General features: G+C 42.8%; 1 protein-coding gene across 3 annotated transcripts in view; it reads left to right on the forward strand.

Annotated features, from left to right (window-relative positions):
* SCUBE3 (signal peptide, CUB domain and EGF like domain containing 3) overlaps positions 1-26,411 on the forward strand; it is a 165,301-nt gene that overhangs the window by 18,372 nt on the left and 120,518 nt on the right. For all 3 annotated transcript variants that reach the window (XM_084853062.1, XM_084853063.1, XM_084853064.1), the window contains exons 2-3: positions 12,407-12,529; positions 13,960-14,085. In XM_084853062.1, coding sequence (XP_084709188.1) covers positions 12,407-12,529; positions 13,960-14,085 — 249 coding nt within the window. The remainder of the gene's footprint in view (positions 1-12,406; positions 12,530-13,959; positions 14,086-26,411) is intronic.

Below are 26,411 nucleotides of genomic sequence, written 5' to 3' on the forward strand. Positions count from 1 at the left end.
CAGCAGAATCAACAAAACCATCAACCTCCCACAAAGACTGGCCAGAACCACTTGACAAGATCTTGGCAAGCTGTTGAAGAAAAAACAAAGAGGAGGTTAGATAGGCTTCCCTAGAAGGGTGTGCATGTTCCACGGTGGTGGCACCATAACCAAGAAGGCCCTGCTCTTTGTACCAATCTGCTGAACTTGCAGTGGCAGAGGAACTTAGACCAGAAATTGAAATTAATCTTTTGGCAGGTCTAGGCTCCCTTCCCTATTTACCTTAAACTTATGATTGCTATGGAGGTCACATGGCATTCTTCCCTCCCACTCTGATCTGTGGGTCATCCATAAAAAAATATTTTGTGCTGTGAGGCAAACAGTCTTTCCTCTCTATTGGGGAGCTTAACAGAGGCAAAGTTCAAGAAACCTTGGGGTAAAGGCTAAGACTGCATGTCAGAAGGTCTGTGTACTTTTCTGTGGACTGAATTATCATACTAGCCCTGTGGTTGCAGCCCCAGCGGGCAACCAAGAAATCAGAACTGCCAGTGAAATCCAGCAGTAAATGTACATGCTTTGCTATTTTGAAAATAAGATGTCCTTGTCTTGATTTGTATTTCTTTAAAATGGAGATAATGCTTCCTTTACCTTTTTTTTCAGCCAGTGTCCTTAAGGGTCTGTTGAAGGTTAGAATGGCAGTCAGTGGTAAGGCTCACTGCCCTTAATGGCCCTTTAGAAGAGATGGAAAAGGTTACCCAAAGTTAAATATACCTTTGCAGATGGATGCAATGAGTAAGGCTTGGTGATTCCAGAGCCTCCATCTTTACTGAATTGCGGCTTGGATGAGAAATAGTTTAGATGCATCTTGGCAAACCCTACCCTTCTATCTGTGGTGGGATGAGGCTTCTTCCTTCCCAAGGCTGTGGTACCTGCAACTAGGATGTACTCAGCATCAGCGGTGATTTGCTGGGGGACAAAATGCTATTGTCCATATTAAGACCATTGCTAAAGACTGCAGAAACCCTAAATGTGCCTTGGGCCAGAAAGTAGAGTCTGTGGCTACATGTGGGCAGCAGCAAGCGCTTTGAAGCGGAAGGAAAAGGTTAGGGGGTGCTGCATATCCTGCTGTGAGCATTTAGTATTTAACTTATGAACCCTCAACCACAGCCTCACTCATGGGTTACTGGCCTAATATCTCCAAGGGTCTGGAGCCTCTCCCATTTAGTGGCAAGCTCTCTATGAACCCCTAGTCTCATTTAGAAAAATGTGGTCACTTGAGTTTTCAGTATGGCCTTGTTTGGAAGGCCCAGCTCTATTCCCAGGGGTGAGAAAATATGACTCAAAGTAGAATTTACTTTCTTGCGGGTTGTTACCATTTTTCCCCCATCTGTTTTATTTACACACATTTTAAATGTGAAAAATGGTGTCAGTGCAGGTGTGTTGGATATATGTTCATGTGCATTGATTTTGCTTATATGTAGACATGTAAACAGAGAAACTGCTTATACCAGTGTAGAAGAATGCCTCAAAGGAAGAGATGATCGCTTTCTCTCTCTAGGTTGTAAATTGAATTTCCGGCATCCAGGATCCCTAAATCTGGGCAGCATAACTGGGATCTCATCCATGTCAGACTCATTGATTCCTAGTGCATGTCATTTTCAGCAGGCAATTCACTCTGTTCCTGCTGTGTTCCAGAGGCAGCAATGGCCATGGAAGTTTTTCTTACTCAGCAATTTATCACGGTCATGGATTAAAGAGGCTCCTCATATTTGGCAAGACTACAACAAATATACACTGAAGAATAGGACATCCTGCTATGTCCTGCCAGCCCTATTTAGGGAGGGGCCATAGTTCAGTGGTAGAGCACATGCTTTGCACACAGAAGATTCTTGGTTCAATCCCCAACATCTCCAGGTAGGGACTACCTTACCTGTCTCCTGAGAAACCTGTACGAGGGTCAAGAAGCAACAGTAAGAACCGGACATGGAACAACCGAGTGGTTCAAAATTGGGAAAGGAGTACGACAAGGCTGCATATTGTCGCCCTGCTTATTTAACTTATATGCAGAGTACATCATGAGAAACGCTGGGTTGGATGAATCAGAGGTCGGAATTAAGATTGCCGGGAGAATTATCAACAACCTCAGATATGCAGACGATACCACCCTAATAGCAGAGAGCGAAGAGGGTCTAAAGAGCCTCTTGTGGAGGGTGAAAGTGGAGAGTGCAAAAGCTGGTCTGAAACTCAACATTAAAAAAACTAAAATCATGGCAACTGGCCCCATCCCTTCCTGGCATATGGAAGGGGAAGAAATGGAAGCAGTGACAGATTTTATTTTCTTGGGCTCCAAGATCATCGCAGACGGTGACTGTAGCCATGAAATTAAAAGTCGCTTGCTCCTTGGGAGGAAAGCTATGTCAAACCTAGACAGCATAGTAAGAAGCAGAGACATCACCTTGCCGGCAAAGGTCCACATAATCAAAGCTATGGTTTTCCCAGTAGTAACGTATAGCTGTGAGAGCTGGACTGTAAGGAAGGCTGAGCGCCGAAGAATTGATGCTTTTGAACTGTGGTGCTGGAGAAGACTCTTACGAGTCCCCTGGACTGCAAGGAGGTCCAATCAGTCAATCCTAAAGGAAATCAACCCTGACTGCTCATTGGAAGGACAGATACTGAAGCTGAAGCTCAAATATTTTGGCCACCTAATGCGAAGATAAAACTCCCTGGAAAAGACCCTGATACTGGGAAAGATTGAAGGCAAAAGGAGAAGGGGACGGCAGAGGATGAGATGGCTAGATAGCATCACCGATGCAATGAATATGAATTTGAGCACACTCTGGGAGAGAGTGGAGGACAGGAAGGCCTGGCATGCTATGGTCCATGGGGTCACGAAGAGTCGGACACAACCTAACGACTGAACAAAGTGCAATATCAATCCGAGGAAGGGACAGACAGCTCAACCCCCGTGGGGAACCTGCAACAAGTGAAAAACGTACAGCAAATGGACTCCAACAAAATCCGGATTTCTTTGTGAAAACCACGATGTGGCTGTGAAGCAGCAACTGCGTCATCTGTCGCAAAGATCTTCCCTTCAAAGCAGCACCGGTGCATATGGCTTATGCAGATGGCCGCCTGGTTTAGCAGTACAAACCCCCTCCAAACCACTCCCATTAGTTAATCTCACAGTAGAAACTTTAGGTGCAGAAAAGGAGGCTGTTTTCTGATTCTCCAGGCCAAACTATATGTTATATTAAGTGCATAGTTTGGTGTTGTATGATTCCCCCCCACCCACACACACACTTTAAATAGCAGCCTGTGGAACATGGGGAGGGGGGAGGCTGATCATGATTGTGACTGTGGAATCTGGGACCTGTGCCATGGTCCCTACAGAAATTGCTCCCTCCATCTCCCAAGCTGCCATTCGTGCTTCCTATGGAGGGAAGCTGCCATTCATGCTTCCTAGGGGACTATGGAATGGGAGGAAAAGGTTAGATTTCTTTCCCAGCATGCCATGGTTCCAATCCTGATCGGGGATGGGCAGGGGGTGGGCTACTATTTAAAGTGGAAAAACCATGCATATATTGCCAAACTTTGCATTTAATGTAACACTTAGTTTAGTCCTCAGCTAGGGCTGTTGCTTATGTGATGTTTTGTACTTTGATATTGATACTGTCAAGCCAAATCTAAGTGGGCTTTGTCAATGATGAAGGGTGCACATGTGATTGAAATGCAGCTTTTTCCCTTTAGAAGGGACTGCTGGCACAAAGTGGTGGTGGTTCAGTCTTTTACTGTTTTCATTTTTTTTGTTAGCTGCTCTCTGATATTGGAAGAGAGCTCAGCTGGAACAAAAGCACTTTGGTGGGACAGGTTATGGTGAAGTAAGTAGTGAGCCTGGGGAGGCCCAACCCCCAGGATAAAGGGATGGCCTCACCAATTCCAGGTCAGAAAAAGGCAAAGGGATGAGCCTCAAGGTGCTGAAATAGCATAATATATTTGTAATATCACTCCAGTTTTCTGTTGCTATAATGCATTTTGAGTGTAACAACCCTTTGCTAGAGGGAACAGTCATTAGGGCTGCCTTTACACTAAAGAAACCTCCCCCAGTCCTCCCATTCTGGAGCCTTTCCACATTTATTGCGGGCTCCCAGACAGTGACCATGTGATTGCTGAAAGGGGAAGCTTTTAATTTTCAAGGTTCCATAGAACTCAATGAAACTGCGCCATCTAGTGGCTGTTTTAATCGTATAACATTCCAAGTTTAAAAGATGGTTCATTCGTTCCCAATCTTTTTGAGACGAAATAACCAGGAAATATCCTGGAGGTTAACAATGTCATGAAAAGGACCTGCAAACTTCTGTGAGTGAGCAATCTCAATAGCAGGATAAAAGCTCTGTGTGAAGGAGCCCTAGATTCCTGAATGGGGAGTTTCCTTGGGAGACCACTCTTGAAAAATATTAGGCATAACAGCAGAAAATTAGGATACTTTTATAAATAAATTACACTATTTTCTTCAGCACCTTGTGGCATTCACCTCTTTGCCTTTTTCTGCTGAGGGCTGTGTCCCTCAACTGCTCCCCCCCCCCTGTTTTTACTCTAAAAAACAGAACCAGCTCACCCTTTGCCCCAAACTGTTGGTGATTTATATATTATGTTTTCTCAAATCTAGGGCCTCGGTGGCTTAGTGGTTAAGACGCTGAACTGCAGACTGGAAGGTCGACAGGTCAGCAGTTCGAGACCCAAGTGCTGCGTGACGGAGTGAGCTCCCGTCTTCAGTCCCAGCTTCTGCCAACCTAGCAGTTCGAAAGCAAGAAATTGCAAGTAGATAAATAGGTACCGCCTCGGCGGGAAAGGTAACAGCGTTCCGTGCACCTCGGTGTTCAGTCATGCTGGCTACATGACCACGGAAGCGTCTTCGGACAGCGCTGGCTCTTCGGCTTAGAAACGGGGATGAGCACCGCACCCTAGAGTCGGACACGACTGGTTGGGGACACCTTTACCTTTTACCTTTTCTCAAATCTACCCTCAGCTTCTTACATCTTGTGACATTTTAGTTGGGTCTTCTCTAATGTAACTTTTGGATTTCTTCTAATGAACCAACACAGCTACCTACAATTTTTCTAGCTTCCAGTGCATTCTTAAAGAGTCAATACAGCCAGATGCTTAGACAACTTTGCAAATTCTCTATTTCTATTTGCAGTAGCTGTATTACAGTTCTGGAGGTGCTTCCAGTATGCAACAGGTTTGTGACCCAGGTCTCTGAGATTCATGAGGTTTCCGTACACTGGGGACCCTGAGATGGGGCAGTGAAGATTCCCAGAATCAGCTGATGATAGCGGTGTAGTCAGATGGAGGAATTCCGGTTCATTGTCAGAAGGCATTCTGACAATGCCTTCCAGGCATTGGTTATCTTGTGAGATAATCTCAGGATTTGCAATAATTTCAATATATGTTAGGAACATAGGAATCCTTACATCAAGTCAGATCATTGGTCCATCTAGATTAGTATTGTCTACACTGACTGGCAGCAGCTGTCCAGGTTTTCACACAGGAGCCTTTCCTAGCCTTCGTGGAGATGCTATGGACTGAACATACCTAGGACATTCTGCGTGTGCTCTACCAATGAACTACACCTCTTCTCCAATTTTTATCAGACAACTTGATCTTGGATTTTGTATGAGAATGCGTGTGCTCCATGACGTTAGATTTTATAGTTGCATTACACATTTTCATGTTTTCATTAATTATTGATGAACCCATATTTGCAACATTGGTATGCATGTTTGATACAGGAGGGGGGGAAAATGTTTTGGGGAAAAAAGCAGAATTCTTCCTCACCGTTGTTATTTATAAGCATTAACTTGCACATCTTGTTCAAATCCAAGATTTGTCAAACATTCAGAGCAGGGAAGTGAGGAAGAAAAGCTATCTTCATCTCTTTTCTCATGGCTACAAGCTTCTCAATTGCTGTGGTAAACTATACTCATAACCATAACTATTGGTGGGAATGCCTGGATACATTCACAGCAAAATAGTGCATTACGTGTTTATTCCCCCATCCCTTTTGTCAGCTATTGAGGAAAAATCATGTCAGTCAAAGAAGTCTAAGAAATTTACAGCCATTTACTTGGACATAAATATTTACTTCTGTTCCAAGTATACTTGGGATTGCAGCCACTGAGAAGGTGGGGAAGAGGTTTACAAGAGACACTTAAAATGCCTTTAAATCTAGAATGCACCACTGTTGAGCATTCATTGTTCTTTTTAGCAAGTATGGTTTTACAACCAAAGTACTATTTCAGGAAATGCAAAAACCTATTTAAGTATCACTTGTGAAAATGACCTTTTTGATTTAACCTTCATGGCCAGTAGTGGGGCAAAATCCTACCCCAGAGTGCAGTTTTCATTGCAGAATTTACACAGAAGTAGACCTACAATGTAGCCCTTCTAGGACAGCGATGGAGAACCTCCAGCCCATGGGCCAAATCTGGCCCGTGCAGGTTCCTCATCTAACTTTTAGAGTTTCCCTCTCAGGACATGTCCCTACTCTCAGTGCTAGAGAAAGTCTACCTTTCCCTAGTGCTGGAAGAGCAAATATGCTCTCCCCTCCAATCACCTGAAGTAGAAGAATGTTCCCAAGAAGCATTTGTGGAATTTTTTGAAAAAGTTTTGGTTCATAATAAAGATGCTGAGATTTTCACCCAGCAATTAGTTTTGGCTTCAATATATGTGGTACAATTACAAATCTTCGCACTGCCAGGTGTCATCTCATGCTGGTTGAGCAGTCTAGTCATGTTATCAGGCCAGGTTACAATTGCACAATGCTGCTTTACCACCAGACCAGGAAGTGAGTCTATCAACAAGTTTGATTCTGTTTTCCTCACTGATTGAAGATAACAATAGGGATTTCCAGCACTAGAGAAAGGCTGCCTTTCACTAGCACTGAGGGGGACTGTCCTTTCTCCACGCAGAGAGAGACAGGAGCGATCCCTCTGTGCCTCTTTCTGCAAGGAGAAAGAGACACCAATGATGTCAGGGGGGTTGGTTTGAGGGCAGGGCTTTGGGGGAAAGGCTTCAGGAGTTAAGGGCTCACTCCCTAATGTCACCCAGTCCCTGATGGGTGAATGGGAAGGGAATCTAGTACCTGGGACCAAAACAGCTCCCCACCCCTGTTCTAGCACATTGTCACCTTCACAGTAGTAAACAGTGTTTCCAGATTTCAGCCACTTACAACTTGCTGTTTTCTTTTTGTACACAAAAAATGCCTGACACAAAACATATCCCCAAATGTCTACCAATCTTTTCCATTGGGGTGCTCTTTTTCCTAGCCAATGTTAGCATAAAATTGACCTAAGCAAGCAGAGTTAGGGTGCAATTCTATGCATGTTTAGACAGCAAAAAGTCTTATAATTCCCAGCATGCCCCAGCTAGTCATGTAGGTTTGTTTTGGAACATTTTACATTGGAATTTGACTTGGGGTAAAACAACAACAACAACACTTATGGAAGTTTCTTTGTCCCTGTTTAAAAAGTAACATATTGGGAATGTAAAAAAATGTCCCATAGCATTTTTCAACCCAAAACTGATCCAGGAAAGCAGACTTCTTCTGACACCACACACAGGGATTTGTTGTGGGACATTTTACTTTGAGTTACGTTGGGATTCAGCTTGGGGTAGGAAAATGTTTCCCAAAAGCATTTGTGTACGTTCTTTAGTTTTGGTTCATGATAAAGAAGCTGAGATTTTCACCCACTTTGGCTTCAGTATATGTGGTGAAATTATGAACCTCACCAGTTGAGCAGTTCAGTCATGTTATCAGGCCAGATTACAATTGCACAATTCTACTTCAGCACCAGACCAGGAAGTGACTTTTTCAACAAAAAGTTGAATTCTGTTTTCCTCTCCCTGCTGTAAATCTTTTCATGTCTCCCGTGGTTTGGGTCAGATTGTAGTTCTTGATTGATGAGCCAGGGATGTGGTGGTTACCCTGGGCTGTGGTTAGTGTAAAATAAGAAATATGAATACATTGTGTAAATGTTTATACAGTACATATATATGTACTGCTTTGCTGGTACATATTAAAGCTTCCTAGTAAAATATACTGGAAATATGAGAAGAATAATAGAAAGGGTTCATTATAACATTTAGGGTTTCTCGTGCTTGTTATATGGCCTTTATCATAACATCCGCCAGTTGCATTTATGGAAGCTATTTTACTTCTCCTTCTAGCAAAAAACTATCAATCCTAGAACTGTGCTGTGGATCTCTCATGTTGGACAACAGGATTGCCTTTCCACATCTGCATAACAAGCAGAAATTCACCCTGTGAAAATTTCCCAGGAACATCACCCCAGTGGCTCACCTGTTGAATTTCTGCCTATTATGCAGCTTTTAAAAGCATAGGAACCCTGCGAGGGGGGGATGGCAACCCTACTGGTCAAAAGTTAATCATTTTTTACATGGCTGCAATAACCATTATAATTTGGGAGCTGTTCTTTTTACATATAACAAGCCATGAAACCCAACCCACACAATTAGTGGTTCTTGAATAAATAGACAATGGGATGGAACACATCCCTAAACACAAGATCTGAGGTTTTCAGCCATAACTGTGGGAACAGTCTCCTATATAAGCAGTTCAGGTAGATCCAGGCAATCATAGCATTGGTTTAAGAACCTACGTGTCCTTTCCTTTTCCTCTTTGAAGTTCTGTTCTTGTCAGTGACAGTTTTTGATACTGTTCCTTGAGGATTATGATGAGCAGACTTGCATGTTCTTCACTACTTTGAAGAAGAGACCGCTGTATTTAGGACTGATCTCTATTTCACCCACCCCCTTTGAAACCTGATCACTCATCTTTGCTTTTCCTCTGGTTAGTTTTATTGAGGTTTCTTAGTGGTTATTAAAGCAATATTTTCAAGAGCTAAAGTTGAGAGGCAGAACAAAAAACTTTACAAGTCAGTTTTCCTGCAAGCTCAATAAAATAAGCTTTGCAAAACCTGGGTTTAGAGATCAAAGCAGAGCACCTTGCAAAATTTAGCTCTGTAGTTTTTGCTAAACCCAAGCTGCGCAATAGCTAAGAGTGAGTTCAGATATGTGCACATTACTTTCTGGGAGCCAGATGCAAGATAATTGTTACACAAAATGGTCTGGGAAGCGATAAAGAAGGATTTACGCTTGTCTTCCTTCATTCTTCCAAGACCTGGTGCCATCTGCAGACTTTTGCAGTCCCGCTTTACTAGTTTCTTATGGTTTTACTTTTGGTAAAATACAATGCAATGTAGTTTGGATGCCATGGTGTACACATAGGCTAAGCCAGAAGTAATAACTTTGGCTGGGAAAACAGCCAAAGTTATTATGTTTGGCTTTACAGTCTCGAGATGGCACCAGGTCTTGGGAAAGTGAAGACAGCGCTCAATTCTTTCCCATCTTCTTCAAGAGCCAGATGTTGTTGTTTGTCCAACAACTACCTTGTACCTGGCTTTCAGAAAGATATCATCTCTGCATTCCTGCATAAATGTCTTAGATATATAAATTTGCAATATCCCCTCCAAATGACCTATTGACTGCAACACCGGTGATGAGTTGCAAGTGTGGCAGTGATCACAAATCAAATACTGCAAACAGAACTTGGTCAGCTGAGGGACATCAAGTGATGAAATATGATGAGATATCACATGATTTAATATTTATGTTTGAAATAGTCCACATTTCCTTCATTTATTTCTGAAGAGATCGCAGCAATTTAAGTTTGGTTTCCCTGCAGTGTACCATTGGGCAGGGCCAGACTGGCTTAGCTTTAACAGCAGAAGCATATCATGTACCTTTTGACCTCTCCCTGGGTTTAAGGATCTTGCATACTACATGGACAAAGCCTAGATTACAAGTAGGAAAAAAGCTATGAAGACTGTCACTCATAGCACTGTATTAAAGAACCAGGTATTACCCAAATCTGACTGCTTACCAACTGAACCACATCCCTAGCAAAGCAAATTATTGTTATTAATCATGTTATTTCCTGAAGGACCTGAGAACAAGAGTTAGTTATTGTACTGTTGAGACTTGGCAGGAGCCAGGTGAACAATCTTAATAACAAAGCTGAATGTAAGCCAAAAGTTATCCATTTAGAAGAGACCACAATCAGTTATACGCACCAGTGTGTCTCCTGCTGGCTTCATAGAATCACAGAATTGTAGTGCTGAAAGAGACATAAAGATCATCTAGTTCAGCCTTCCCCAACCTGGTGCCCTCCAGATGTTTTGAACTATAACTCCCATCATCCCTGACAATTTATCATGCTGACTGGTGCTGATGACAATTGTAGGTCAACCCCATCCATGCATTGAAGCAGGAACCTACAGACCAAATAATCCTTAAGAGATCAGCCTCTCCGACAGAATACAGATTATAACGCAAATTATAGTGTGCTACACAGAACAGGAAAAACCTGAAGTAAATCCAGCCATTGATTTCTTTTTTTAAGTGTCATTGATTACCTTTCATATTTACATCACACACACAAATTGCCTGATGTGTCTAAACACATTCATCTCAATGGACTTAGATGTGTCTAATTCTAGCTAGGATTAGGCTGATCAGCTTTTTTGATAAAGAGACAAAGGAAAATAAGATATGAGACAATTTTCCTTTATTGCTATGTCTAGTATCATAAATGTAACTATTCAGAATACTGGCCTGGCTCAGTCATATATATCTCAATAAGCAGAGATATTTACAAGCCTTGTGCTTGTGTAGTCTGCTTTCTCTTCTTGGTGCATCATAATTAATCCCAAAGTCTTCAATTAACCATAGTTTCCTGTTACGTTCATATAGGAATCATAGTTTCCTGGTAGCGTATGTAACAGGAAACTATGGTTAATTAATCCAGGAGGGATTGAAACATGGCGTACCAAGTAGGGAGGAAGGAAGGGCTGTCCTGAGAATGGAGGGTGCAAGCGCAGGCCTTCTGTGCATATTCTCTTATTAAACTGAGATGCACACATCTGAACTGAGACACTGGTGTTAAATATTGGGCTGGTATATAAATATATAACTGGTCTCCCACTATCGTTTAATGACCTGGATATCAGCAGCTTTATTTTGATATATTATCAATTTGACTAATTTCATTATCTCTCAGAGCTTTTGTAGCCATCCCCCTTTTATCTGGTTGTGCTTTCTAGCATTTGGCAACAGTTGATCTTGCAGCTGCCAACTCAAAAGCTTTGTAAAGAACTCAAAAGCTTTGTAAAGCTTCATGCACGTTGATGGTGCTATGTATCAAACATTGGTTTGTTCAAAGGCTGCGGTACCCAGTGTTCATAGACAAAGACTCTAGCATTGCCTCAAAGTAACCCCTGAGGGTGTCACCTTATTCTCAGCCGAGCTACGGAATTGAAACCCTGTGCTGATTTGGGCCGTTTGTGCAATTTGTAAGTGTGGCTTTGGGGATGAATGTATCGTTTCCTATTCCCCTCTAGAACAGTGGTAATCAAGCCCATGATCATGTCTTAGAAAAAGCCACGCTATCTAGTCAGGCAATATTATATTTTCATCTAGTCAGGCGCTCTATGAGTTACGTAGCTGATGTCAATGATCGGGCAGTACAGAAGAGTATGTGGTGTGGTCTGGCTAGGAGAAGTCTGTTGTGTTTTTCTCATTCAATTGCTTCATTTCTGGAGCCTCATTTCCTGGTTTATTTGTGGTTGGCAGTGATTGGTTGAGACTGAGACCAGTCTCTGTTTTCATGATGCGTGAGGGTGGAATAGTCTCTGGAACAAGCACTAATCAGCTGCCTTCTTTGTTTCACAGTTGTAGCATCCAGAAGTGCTCACTGACAATATTAGAGGCCAGAGAAAATTCACTTTGTTATTTATGCATTACACTTACCAACCGGGAGACCAAGAAGAACTTCTTTGCCTTTTTATAGATACTGATTGGACTCCTGTGATAAGAATGGGACTTTGCCTGTAGTTTTCACTAAGGTCCTCATCACAAAACCATTTAAGCATACAGGATTTGATTTTCTGCAGCTTTTGGCAATCACGAGAAATGTGTTTGCTAGCATCTGCTGAAAGTCAAATCCTGGGGGTGGGAATGAAGGCACATGACATATTTACCACAGGTTGGGGGCCACCACTTAATAGGCTTTTTTAGCTGCTGCAGCATGCACAAATAATTGTGTCAATTATGAGTCTTAGCCATTGAGCAAAGGTTTGCTGAAATCCTGGAAACTGACCCATCAGTCCAAGATGTGGCCCTTGTGGAACACCACACTGATGCAAGGGGAGATCCCTCTGATGCCATGTCAGCTGTTCCTGCTATTACAAATTAAGTTTTCAAACTTCCCAGGATAAAAGTTGAGTGTCGTATTTAAGGAAACTCCAGGGTGCAGTCTTTTATGATGTCACTTTCTCCCCTTCCTTTGTAGATATTGATGAATGTGTTGATGGGACTGACAACTGCCACATTGATGCCATCTGCCAGAACACTCCCAAATCATACAAGTGCATCTGCAAATCTGGTTACACTGGGGATGGGAAGCACTGCAAAGGTAGGGAGAGTATATCAGCCCATAGAAATCCCACCATGTCTGTACCTGGATTTATGCTGGTAAATACAAGAAAAAGCCTCATTACTTTTCAAGGAGTTCTGACAGCTGTGTGTTGGGTGCAATGAAGTTTCTTAGGCATCTCTTAAAAATGTGATGATTACACTGGTACAGTCACAGCCAATATGGTTGGAAGAATGTTTCTTTTCCAGCTGAGTTTTCATTTTATTTATTTAGCTAAAGGAATGTATTATTTATTTCACTGGTTTCTCTCTATTCCTTTGGGAAACGCATAATTTTGCATGGCGCTCCCATTCAGACATTGACTATGCAGAGACTTGCTTAGCTTTATCTGTGTACCCTCACATAATACTCTGGGCCCCAGAAAATTTGGTGAGTACTGTTTCAGGACTTCCATATCCTCCCCCCAGACCCATAGTCCAGATGCATTGGTCTTTACTCATCAAAATGACTGAAAGAAACTTGCATGAGATAATGATGGACAGGACATTCTACATGGCTTGCTACCTGTACTCATCGCAAAGGTGTCTCAAGGAAAAAGACACCTTGTTTCTGCAAGACAATTCCTATGCTCCCAGTAATATGCTACAACAAAGGGTAAAGAATGCAGAGGCCCCTTGTGGGGATATGCCTCTAAGAGTTTGTGGATATTTTTGTTCACCATGTTATTTGATCTACATTTTTTTTCCTGGTCCTTTCCTACTGAAATCCTGAATCGAAGGAAAAGTTTAGTTATTTTGTGCAGTTGGGTTTAAACGGGTCAAGAAGGATGTGCTACTAATATTTTTATGTGGCTCTGCCAATTACTTTGAATTAAGCACTTCGGTTGCCTCAGTACTAGGGCTAAAGCTTTCTCTCCAGTGAATGACCAAGGCCATCTTGAAACAAAAATGTGAGGGCCAGACTCTCAGAATACATAATAAACAGGAACTTATTCTTTGTCCATCATTTAATCAAGACCCTGCTGATGATACTGCACCTATAGATTCCTGATCAGATAATGTGAAAGAAGACAGAGGAAAACAAAAGGTTATGTTTCTGGGCAATTATAGTGCTTCATCCACCCTACATTTGATGCAAAAGCCACAGCAAACACAATTTTGGTGATTTTAGTATTAAAATGACCTGTTACTGAGCTTAAGTAGCAGTTTCTGACAGGATATGTGGGGGTGTGGATCAGCTTAGACCATGTGAAATGTTATCAGTGATTTGTTGTTAGCTGCTTTGAGTTTATTGAGGTGGGATATAGTTTGTTAAAAAAAACATATACACAAGAGTATTGCTGGAGTAATAAACTTGCAAATTCTAGCTAAAGTCCTGCAATGGATTTCAGGCATGGGTTTAGAGGGAAGCTGGTCATTCTTGATTCTGATGTTCTCCCAGATCCCTGATCTTCTTGTTTCTATGTGCAGACGTTGATGAATGCGAGCGTGATGACAATGCTGGCTGTGTCCATGAATGTGTCAATATTCCAGGGAATTATCGATGTACCTGCTACGACGGCTTCCGCCTGGCACACGATGGCCATAACTGCCTTGGTAAGTTCTTTACACATTAAGCTGTTTACATTAAAAAAGTATAACTTTGAGTTGGGGACGGACAGACACCGCATATAAGTTATGTTATGTAGACTTCCTAATTCTGAAGCAACCTGAAATGGTAGTTCTAAAGGGTATGAATGTTTGCATTCTGAATCCTAATGTTGAATTTTTCCCAATGACATTGGTAAAAAGAGGGGGTGCCACCACCCAGAAATTCCTCATGTGGTTGGTGTCATCGCTGTTACATATTTGATCACAGAGCACTGCATTATTCAAAGCAAACACAGGCAATGGACTCTGATAAATTGAAAGTATCTGCTGAAGCAAGCTTTCTTGGAATCACACATCCATTGTTTCTCCTCGTTGTCCTTTTGCTCTATCTTGTGTATATCCAGTGGAAAGACAAAGAGCATATTGGGCCACTGCTATGGTTCAGTCTTCTATTTCTGCTGACTCTCTGCCATCACATGGCATTGCATAAACACTCCAGCTGTGAAGTTGTACAGCAGTGTTTATTGATTTTCTATCCCACAGAGAAATGCAAACTGCTCTCAAGTGGTTTCTGCTGTCTTTTGTTAAAGGTCCATTCTCTAATCTCCACCCTTTCTTGGGGGATAGAAATAGGGCAGCTGGATTTAATAGCCAAAGAACTTATGAAACAAAACATTATGTTGGTAAACAAACCTTCATTTGTCCATCGCTTTATTCCAGTGGGCGGGGCGAAACTCACCAAGATATGGAGTGGAGATGGGGAAGATGGTAAATGTTGATGTCTCTTGGGTGGGTGCTTTAGGCACAAGAATAGCTGCTGATAATTATGAAAGGATTTGAGAATTATTGACATAATCTGAAGCTATTGTTGTTGTTTAAGTATCCCCTGTACTGTTAGGCCAAGCTTACTTAGAAAGCTGTCTTATACTGAGTCAGACCATTGATTCATCCAGCTAAGCATTGTCTACACCAGGGTTGGGCAGAACATAGATCCCCTTGAAGGTAAACAAACCTTTATTTGTCTTTTCAACTCCCACAAGCCCCTGTCAGTATGGCCAATGGTCAGGAATGCTGGGAGCTGAAGTCCAAAACATCTGGTTCACCATGTGATGTCTGGATGGCTGCAATTATGTAATAAAGGAGAAAAAAGTCCCAAGAAAGCAGGAAAATGGTGCTGAAGCAGCTTGGGGCAGCTATGGCAATGAACAGGCATGAAAGCTGAACATTTTCAAATGGGTTAAGTAGGGAGAAAACTGCGGGGGGGGGGGCACTACTTTGGAGGCAAACAGTGGGAGCTTGCTCTTGTTCCGGCAGGTGAACAGTGCAAGTTTGCTACAGGTTGCTGTATGTTCAAGACAGCATTCCTAGAAACTTTGCCCGTCAGCAGCAAGTCCTGGCAAGCCCCTGCATAGTACCAGCTGGCAAATGGATTGCCTGCCTGCCTGCCTCCCAGGGTTGACTCATTGAACCACTTGCACAGGGATGAACAAAATCATTAGATTTGCAGCCATAAATGATGAGAAGGGTTTGATTATAGGCTATAAAGAAGGTGTTTTCTTTTCCCTTTTGATTTCTGTACTTGCAGGGATTATGCACCTCTTAGTTTTTTAAGCTTCTGAAATCAGAAATATATTTCTAAATGGCAGTAGGGAGCATTTGAAGCATATCATGAATATATGAAGCTGCCTTATTCTGAGTCAGACGATTGGCCCATCTAGCCCAGTTTTGTTGACTGGCAGTGCCTCTGCAGGGTCTCAGGCAGGGGTCTTCCTGACCTCTCCTACCTGAGATGCTTTAACCAGAGATGGTGGGGATTGGACCCTGGGCTGCCTTGGTGCAAAGCATATGCTCTACCACTGCACTGTGTGGGTGGGGAATGAGCTGGCATTTTTCAAATCCACAGTGGTCAAAAGTATCTTCATTTTTGGTTTGATGAAACCACACAAAATCATAATTTGTGCAATAAAACTATCAAAGTTGGTAACCACAGGAAAATTAAGAGGAACATGAAAGTGGAAGAAAGCAAGTACCCCAATCTATGCTCCCCAAAGCTCCTTGGAGAAAAGGTGGCATTTGGATGCAGTAGGACAGGGGCAGACAGAAAGTAGACTGGGATCTACTGGTAGATTCCTGGGTGATTTGCAGTAGATCTCCAAGGACTTCTGACTCAACAGTGACAACAAAAGAGCTCCCACCACCACCTTCTAAATCAGTCTGATGAATGGAAGAAAGCTTGGGGGAGTGGGGAGGAGGGGCCAAGCACGGATTTTGTGTGTGTGAAAGGACTTTCAGTTCAGTCCTGTTACTGAAAATAAATTCCTGGGCTGAGCATGTGCACCTTCATTCTAAGAGCATATTCCCCACTCTTCCCAAGCCACTATGATGTACCTGGCTCTAGTTGGTGATCCTCAGAATTCTAGCAAGAAATCAAAGTAGATTCTGCAAGCCTGATGTCTTCCTGCTTCTGAGGGAGGAAGGTACAAAACATAACAGGTTACCAGACCTCCAGTGAATACCAAGGTGTCTGTCCAGTAACTTGTTTTGCTGTGAGTGACTCATTCCTGACCCTTGCCCACACCTCCTTACTAAGACACTGTTCCTTCCCTCAGCCAAGTCTTGATTTACTTGTGCAAACTGGGGCTGTGGGTACATTCTACAGTAGGGTCCTCATTTCTGTAGCTGCCTGCTTGCTGCAGCTACCTTGGAACACCTCTCCCACAGCTTCCTCCTGCTTCCTGCAGCTGAGTTCAAAACTGTTTCATAAAACTTTTGCTGCTCTAGCCCTGTGTCAAACTGCATGTTGAGAAAAGATTGTCATGCAACTATCTTTTGTTGTGTCTGGACATACAAGTTTAAGTAAAAACAGCAGCAACAGCTGGGATTCTTCAGAGTTATTTAAACACTGACATCTCATCAGTAAAATGCTGCCCCTCCCACCCTCCATGCCCTGGGGTGACATGCTGAAAGATTGTGATCTCTACGTTATATATTTCAAACACATTTTTAGGGGAAATCGCTGGCAGGGGAGGCAGCTGGCTCCGGAATCTTACTCCCATGCAGTAGATCTGTGAATGCAGAGCTACTGATGGGGTGATAGTGGTGTTTACACCTTAAACAACTGTCTCTCAAGCCAGGGTGCAGGAGAAACACTTTCTGTGGCTTGGCAGTTTTAGTGGTTTAGGCCGAGTGGTAGAGAACTACATGCATGACTGTCTTTCCAGCAGGTGAACAGAGAATTCAGAAGATCTCCTTCTTCCTGGCGAGACCGCAGGGGCTGCCCCAAAGGGTTCTCTTGAGATGTACACACACAATGAGATTTGCAAAGAGAAGCTGTCTACTAGATTGGTTGAGTGGGGACTGCAGACCTGGCAGGGGTGGTAGAGTAAACCTTGTAAACTAGTAATCCCCATTATTTTGTAAGTGAAAGACAGTCTTATCTCTAGATGGTGGGCTTTCTCCTTCATTCAGATTGTTGTATTGGAGAATATCCTTGCAGGTTGCATGGGTTGGTGGCTTTGTGTTTCCTTGAACCATCTGGGCAGAGTCTGGTGATTCTTTGGCTATCAGTATACATTGATTCCCCTCATTTTCCACTTTTGGGACACTTCTGTCTTGATGTCATTGTAGCCTGTATTTCTCAGAGTAGAATGCCATGATATTTTCTTAGGATTACCTTCTCAGCCCAAATATTGTGACACAGAAGACTTTGGTGGATTGTTCACCTATAGTACAAAACACACAAGAGTGGTTGATGCTCTTGAGACTTGAGGTTTAAGGATGCTTGGAAGCTTCTCCCTTCCTGATGTTGCCTAATTTCCTTGTGCAGTTGGAAGAATGTAGTGAGGCCAGATAGTTAACAAGCAGAGTGCTATTCTTTGTCAGCCTTCCCCAACCTGGCACCCTCCAGATGTGTTGGACTACAATTCCTATAATCTCCAGTGGCTGGGAATGATGGGAGTTGTAGTCTAATGCATACGGAGGGTGCCAGGTTGGAGGAGGCTGCTTCTCCTTGTTTACAGCTCAGTCCGGTGCATGATGACTTGGAAGTAAATCTCATTGTCTTCAGCAGATTTTATTCATACATAGGATTGCAGCCTTAGTGAAATGCAGGGCAAAATCCACTCCCAATTTGACTATAGACAAATACAGACAAAGGCTTGAATCCTAAGATAAGTGAACAGAAGGAAGTTCACAGAAGGACAGTTTCTTCTCCCCTCCTCTCCTCTGCAGCTGCCTGTCTCTCTCCTTACTCCCAAAAAGCCTCTCTGGAAGCTTGGGGGACCCTTCTGAACAATGTAGGATGGGGCTGCTAGAGGAGGGAAGGCTTTTCAGGGGGTATATGAGACTGCAGAGAGAAGGTGACAGGATCTCAGGATCCAAGCTGAAGTCTTTACTTTTATCCTGTCAGTACTGGGGTGCTTCCAAAAATGGCTTTTATAGCACCATCGCTCTGCCTCATTCATGGAATTTTACAGGCAACCCAGATGACATCTTCCGTTTGTAACTGTCCTGTGGTTCCCACCACTTCTTCCATCTTTTTCCTTACCACAAAAAAAAACCATTAAGGAAAAAAAAGGCAGCATTTATGCACAGTACCTTCTAACTGGAAGCACTAGGAGCCCTCCATCTTGAAGCACCCTTGCTCTGTGCCTGAAAGCTTACAACACAGAGAATATTTTGTTTCTCCTGTGGGCCAGGCTTCCAGTTCTCCATCTTTTTCAACAACTGGAAGCCTGGCCACTGTTCCCTTATCACAAGATAAGGGAGCAACTGCTATTTCCAGTATTGCAGGGAACTTTAGAACTGATGGAAGCAAGTCAGGCACACCCTTCACATGAGTCAGCTTCCTTCCTTGATAACTGAACTTCAGGGTAGGGATCCCAGTAGATGAAGTCCTATTCAGCATCATGAGCAATCTAGCCCTGGGCTCAACCACAAAGTGATATAACATATGTCACTTATCAAGGGGTGTGGAGAGTAAAGTTGTAAGAAAGGGACGGGGCATTGGTTAAAATGGGACAAAGTGTGACTAGGCAGGAAGGAGTGTGTGTTAAAAGATGTTTGGGAGTGTGGCATGCTTTATGGATTGCCTTTGACTACCTTTCCTCAGTATGGTTCTATAGTTGGTTCTGTTTGAAGGTCAGCTGCTGTTCCTTTGTTGATATAACTCCATGGATATTGTTGCTATAACCTTGATGAGCTATGTTCTCTTTTAATATTTTGTCTACTAAAATTTGAGAAACGAAATTTTCATTTTGTTTCAGAAAGCCTCCTTCCCACAAAGAGTGAAGCTTGGTCTTCCTTGTACAGAGTGCAATGTGAATAGAAAGGCTTGTTTCTTGTCAGAAAGTAGGGATGTTTTTTGTTTGTTTTTTAGGAAGGAGCGATAATTTTGGGTATGGCCACCTGCTTCGCCTAGGTAGGAACAGCAGCCAGACCCTCATTTTGCATCACCCCATAGGAGAGTCAAGTACTGAGATTTCCAGAACTTTAAAGACGGCAGTAATCTATACTGAGAGTTACAAGGATAATTTAACATATTTAACATAAATAGCTAACATTAATTGCCTGTCCCTCGGGCCCTGTTGATGCATGAGAGTCGGCTCTCTTTTTTTCCTGCTGGCCTTGCTGAATGAATGGTAAAAAAGAAAAAGAAAAAAGTAGAAGAGAGTCCTGCCTCCCTATGCAGAAGCTCCAGGTTCCTGCTCTGCTGACACAGGGGTGAGCCTCACATCTGCCCAAACAAATGAGTTAATACCAAATATGGTGAGGATTATAATACAAGGGGAAAGTGTGCAAATAAATCCCAGGCCAAAGCAAACCTTCAGCCTTCCTTTGGAGAGCTACATATTCCTTCCATCTGACTGTATGTATGAGCCACCCTGTTGCCATTAATTTATAAAAACAGGTATTGGTGCTCAAGCTTGCTTGGAAATCACCCCCGCCCCATGTCACGTTTGCCTTGTTCCCTCCTTCCTAATCCAGATTCATGGCCATGGAATAGAGAATGGCATTGCATATGCTCAGAGGCCCTATATTTTCCAGTGGGTTGGTATTCTAAGAGAAACAGAGTTAGTGAAATGTATGATGCAGAAGGCTGAGATTCAAAGTCATTTGTTCTAGCTGTGAAAGCAACTTGGCCCCATCAAATGCAGCTGGCAAATATACATTATCTGTTTAGAAATAGCTAGATTTTTGTCTATAAGTTATCACAGGCTGTAAAAGATGAAATAGCAGTGCCTGGATAAGGCACTAGCAGGACTGGGAGCAGGTTTTTTGTTTAGCTGGAGCATCACCGATGCAATGAATATGAACTTGAGCACACTCCGGGAGAGAGCGGAGGACAGGAAGGCCTGGCGTGCTATGGTCCATGGGGTCACGAAGAGTCGGACACGACTTAACGACTGAACAACAACATCAATAACAGTGGTGCAGTTAGGTAATTTTAGAGTCTGGACTTAATGGTCTTATGTGGGCCCTCATCTTTAGATGATAATGGCTATTACTTAACTTCAACATGTGGTAAGCCAGCCCTGCTATGTTTTGGGGCTTCCCTGCTTGTTCTGCTGAGTGGGTGCCCTGGCTGTCTGCTGAAAAGTCCTGCCCTGATGGCACCACAGGACTCTAGCTTCACGTGTTTCAGCACTGGCCCCTGTTGCTGAAAACAAATTTCTGAGCTGCCCCACATTCAACCCCCCCCAAAAGCAAAACAAAAAGTAGCAAACTATCTTTCCCAGCATGCAGTCTCCTGTCCCTTTCCTCCCTTTGCATTCTTTAGGGTTGCTTAAGTGCTGGATATTGCTTTGACCCACAGGATCCTGCTATTGATGTCTAGTAAGTTTGGAAGAGCAGCAAAGGGGGAAAGGGTAATTATGGAACCCTCCTCAAATCCCCTTGAAGTGGGAGAAATGGGCAGGGCAGATTTCATTTCAATTAGTGAATGCAGAGGAATCATTAGTGAGCTTATTATGCGGGGATTATTTGCACATAAGCTTTCCGTTAAACACAATCCCTTGGATGTGTGGCTCAGCCCTAAACTCTACAGTTTATACAGCTGGAAGTAGCCAAGAGGTGGGGCCATCCTGCCTGCCTTCCTTTCCTATGATATGATGAGCCCACCCCCCACCCCCAAAGGAAGGGAGGAAAGAAAGAAAGAAAGAAAGAAAGAAAGAAAGAAAGAAAGAAAGGCTGAAATGAAGAATATTAGTTAATATTAAGTTAGATCTATGTTGCAGATGGTTTTGGCAGAATGGACAATGGGGCCAGCAATACTGAGAGTATTAAGTGACACCTGTTTGGCTTAATACTGTTTGGCTTTCCTGCTGAACAGTGGAAAGAGGAAGGATGAAATTATTAAGCTGGTTCTTTCCTGAGAGCAGCATCACACATTGCAAACAAGAGACAGAGGAAAGCAATGTAGGAGATTCACTTTCCCTGTTTTTGCATCTCCTGTGTAAGGTCTAAAGCAGCACCACACATACTTTCCCCCTACAGTAATGTTCATCAATGTCCCACATGTTTGGAACTTGTACATCTCACCATGGGTTGTTCATGCTTCCATACCCACCTTATGTACAAAGCTGCAGAGTATCTAAACCTAAATTACACTTTCTCTTCATGGTGTGAATTGGGTTCCATGTCCTCCCATATAAGTGGCTAGTGGCTGCTACAGCCCATACTGTGGTGGCTGTCTGAGGAGAAGGGTGACCTCACCACATGTAAGGTGACATGTGAGTATTTTTTTCTGGTGCTTGGAGACTTGCTTGAAGCAGTGTTTCCTGAGTGACCAGGAGGGGTTCTAATGTGTTTCCTCAGAAATATTGGGTGAAATTTCCAAGACTCATAAAGTGTGGGTGTGACAGACAGATAATGGGGTGCAGAGGAAGAAAAGATCCTTGATTTCATTAGTTTGAAACCCTTTTCCTCGGTCATATCATGTTCTCACCTTTTATTCCACATGACTCTTTTCCTTTGGCTCATAAAACAATGGTTCCTCGGAATCCTTATGTTTCTGTGGACACAGCTGCTTTAACAGATCTTCTTGCCTGTCTTGTCTTGTCTTGTCTCCTTGACTTTGAGCCCTTTGCCAGAGTGAATGCTTTACTCTTTTAAAATGTACCACAAACATATTTAGTGCTGCTTTTAGAGAACTGGTAGCTGTAGACTATGCTACCATTTCTGGGACAACATTCTTTTCTGATGACAAACATGGGCCATTTCCTACCAGTCTTTGCCTCCTGTAGAGTTGACTTAATAACAGTTGATACCAGTGATGCTGAGTAAGAACATTGACTTTTTAAAACCAAGGCCATTAACGTACTTGGCCTTGGCAATGACATAATTTGGACTAGAACTCTAGGAATTAAGTGCTAGGGACACTGGATCCCGTGGCGCTTCTTTTTAACATACTCTGTCTCTCCCTCTTTCACTCTCACACACTTTTTTCTTTCACTTGACACAATTCTCTGGGATCCAATCCCTTCTTCTACATGCAGGCAAGGGTACTGCACTAGGAACTATTAACCTTATGGAAGAGACACTCCTATCCTCTCTCTGAGGGGAAATATAATCACCTCCAAGTTGTGGGAATTGCTATGAAAGTGCAACAGTGCCAAGTGTCTATTAGGATATCTATGGTACATTTGGGAACAGATGCCTGTTTGGAAGTATGTGAGCAATACCTTTCTCTGGAATTTATGTATTTTGGTCATTCAGTTATTACAGGGAGTTCAGACCATGTCTCTGCCAAACCATAGCATTCCAGTGTTGTCTGTGTTCCCTTTTTAAGACCGGGGGCAGTGCCCAACACTGTCACAACATTGGCACTAATGATGTTTCACTAACATAAACTAATGCTAGCACAGTGTCATTAGGGCATGCTAGGCAAAGGGAAAAGGTGGCACCGAAATTTGGTGGCAAATCACTGCTCCCCCCCTTTGCCTAACAAGCACTAATGATATTGCGCTAGTTTTGGTTTACTCTAGCGCTACCTCGTTAGTGCTAGCCCTGTGGCAGCATTGGGCACTGCCCCTGGTTTGTGGTGATTTTTCAGATTTTGAATGGAATGGCAGTTCCATTCAAAATGGAACTGCCATTCCATACCTCAGCAGTCCTAAAGACCCTAGGGTGGAAAGAACTGACATAACTAGCCTGTCCAGTGTGGACTGGCAAAGCACTATTGATGCACCCGGTGGGGAAAAGTAGTCCATGATGCAGTTGGTACTATGGTTGATGATGCCCTGCCTTTCTGCATTCCTCTTCTTGCATTTCCTGGTTCTTCTGCTATTGATGTTCTGTGCTGTGATCCCTTCCTCCATAGCTGGAGTTTTGGCTTTTTCTTTTTTTAAAAAAAACCAGTTGTGATAAATAGCAGGTACGTAAATATTTTTTCACTTGCACAATTGCTGTAATAAGTAATAATAAAGCACAATTGCACTAATATAAAATAAACAGTGGGATTGTTTGGGCTGCAAATCAGAAATGGCTAATTAAAGGGATGATAGTGGCTGGTGGAACAGGAAAAGAAGAAAGTCTAATTGGACTCGGACTTATTTCTGAGTAGATATGCCCTGCAAAGGGCTGATTTATAATGCTGTGGACTGGGGGGAATGAGAAATGACTAATTAAATGGCCATTAACCAGGAGACGTAGGAGCTGTTTTAAAACCAAACAAGGAAGGAGGAAATTACTAAATAAAAGGCCAGTAAAAGGGAGGATTGTGACACATTAAAACACACAAAACAGGGAGACCTTTACTGACTGAAAGGTGCAATCCTAAACACACTTTCTAGGGGTAAGACCCATTAAACTGAATGCGGCTTTTTTTGAATAAATATGTTAGGAGTTTGCATATGGGAATTGGCATTGCAGGATTCTTTTGGGGAGTATAGAGCTATATTGTGCCATGTGGAATTGCTGTTTAATTCCACTTTTGGATGGTTATGGAAGAGCTATGCCTCAGCAGTCCTAAAGGCCCTAGGGTGGAAAGAACTGACATAACAGGCTGCTTTTGGCCTGACTTCTTCATGCTGTGTAACATGAGAGGGAGAAAAAGTGGGTCTGATGGCGGAGCAGGGTATTAAGGACTTGCTTCTTCTGAGACTTGTAGAGGTTTGTTTGGAACTTTTGGTTATTGCTAGAATAAATTCCAGTATCATCCCTCACTTTATCCCTAATAAGATTCTGAGTGACCCTTTGAACCAGAACAGGAATTTGAGCTGTTGTCCAAATCAAAGATAGTTGGGGTGGGGGTTTTTTGGTCTTCTGCTTGTCTATGTTGCCTTTAATAAAATAGGCATTAGGTCTGCAGTCTCATTGTAGCTACTGGTTTTAACCAGAGTCGAGTAACAGTTTCTCTATCAGTGAGAGTTTTACGGAGAGTTATTGGTATGCAGATAAAAATCATATTACTAAGAAAACACACACAATCACATACACAAAATCCTTTCCTGCCTTGCTGCAACCATTTGACGTAATCTGGCTATGGTTTAATCTGGTTGAAGATATATACATGGAACACCAAGGACAGGGCAAATTCCTGAGCACAACACTTCATATGCACAATGTATGTTTTCCTTGGTTTTTAACCTTTTTCAATCTCTGCTTTCCCCTTGTTTTTTATCCCTTTAAGTTATCTCAAGGACAGCCTAAGACTGTTCTCTCCACTAAACACTGATACTGGATGGGATACACTTCTGTGTGTTCAGGAGAATGTTATCTAGGTTGAAGCTAAGGAGCTGGAGGGCCTATTATCCAGATACAAATTTCCCATTATATAGAGGCGCTCCAACCAGCTTTTTAGATGGTCTCTGTTGTACCAATACCTATGTTGTGCCTATTATTAACAACAACCCTGTGTGGCAGAGTTGCTGTTTTAGTTTTACAAATGGAATTTTTCCCAGTGTAACAATATGAAAGAAGTACTGGATTCAGCCTGAGTGGGTTGTGCTTCCTGGGAGGAATCAGGAAGTCGCTGAGGGCAACATCCACTACTTCTGGCCTGAGGAGACAGAGGCCACTGTCTGAGATTGCTCAGTGGAAAGGCTTTGTTTAAATAAAACTTAGGTTTGTTTGGAAGACAGAGTCTGTGGGGTGCAGTATACCAACTATGAAACATATGTGTTTATGGAAGAGATGGGCTTTAATGTTTCCTACTGACAGTTCAGGGGGAGTATATACACCTGCTCTTGGTTTATAGCCCATTTCATTGTAACAAGATGCAGTGATGCTGCATCTTGCTCAGCCCTCTCCTCCCAATGATCACCCAGAGCACATTAAATGATAAGGGCACCTCCAAACATGCCTGGCATCACCGCAGCTTCCTTTCTTATTTTTAAAAACACTTTATAGACAGGTGGGATGTCAGTCAGATGTATACATGGTCACAGATGCTCATTTTAATATTTTTATTTTTACAATGTATTCTCCTTTTCTAATTTCCTAAGTAAATGTGTTCAGCTCCATCAAGGCAGCAGAAGAAATTCCATTCAATTCCTGTAGTCATGATGGTGCTCTGATTTAAGTGAGTTTAAAATGCAAAACTACACATTTCACATCCTCAGAGTATTCCTTTTGAATGTCAGTGGGGAGAGGAGAAAGAGAAATGTTAGTTGTGTGCTTCACAGTTGAGGTAACGCAACATAACATGGGCCTAAAGGAGGCCCTTGTAGATGGGACATGAAATCAGGTCTCCAGATCCAAGTCTACTTATCTGTCTATCTGCTGAACCAGGTGTCTCTGTGCTGATCCAGGTCTGACCCAGAGAGTAGTTCAGAAAGAGGAGTCCTTTGGGGACATTCCCCTCCATACGACTGTAATTACATGGAGGGGGAGAGTGGGGCTGTGCCTGCTGGCCCTACCTTTGCTGTTACCTCACCTGCCAGCTCTAGCTCCTGTCATCTATGTGCTGGTGGGGGGTATGGGTGGAATGGCTGTAAAGGGGAGCTTTACAGGGACCCTTGTCACTGCTGGGCCTTAAGGTAAGCCATTTAATAAGAAACAGGAGCTGGGTTCAATAGATATTATGCAGGCAATGTCCCAGGCTGACCTGGAAGCCTTTATATTCCTTCAGGTCACAGGAGAGCCAGTGGCCTCCTGAGAAACATTTTCTCCTGTAGCTTGATGGCTCACTATAGAAGACAGCAGCACACAGATCCATGGGTTCCTAGTTCTAGCCTCAGCAGTTTCTGACTCAACCTCAACTGGGATTTTGAGTTTTTCTTGCTCTAAAATACTGAATTCCTACTGTGAGGTATGCCGACAGTTGAAATAAATATCACCTTTCCCTGTATATTCCATGCTTAGTTGTCACGTTTATTTTTCTTCTGTTGTTT

This window comes from Heloderma suspectum, chromosome 4 (assembly GCF_057233095.1).
Source record: "Heloderma suspectum isolate Gila_16-S chromosome 4, 16-S_ref, whole genome shotgun sequence".
NCBI classification, from domain to species: domain Eukaryota; kingdom Metazoa; phylum Chordata; class Lepidosauria; order Squamata; family Helodermatidae; genus Heloderma; species Heloderma suspectum.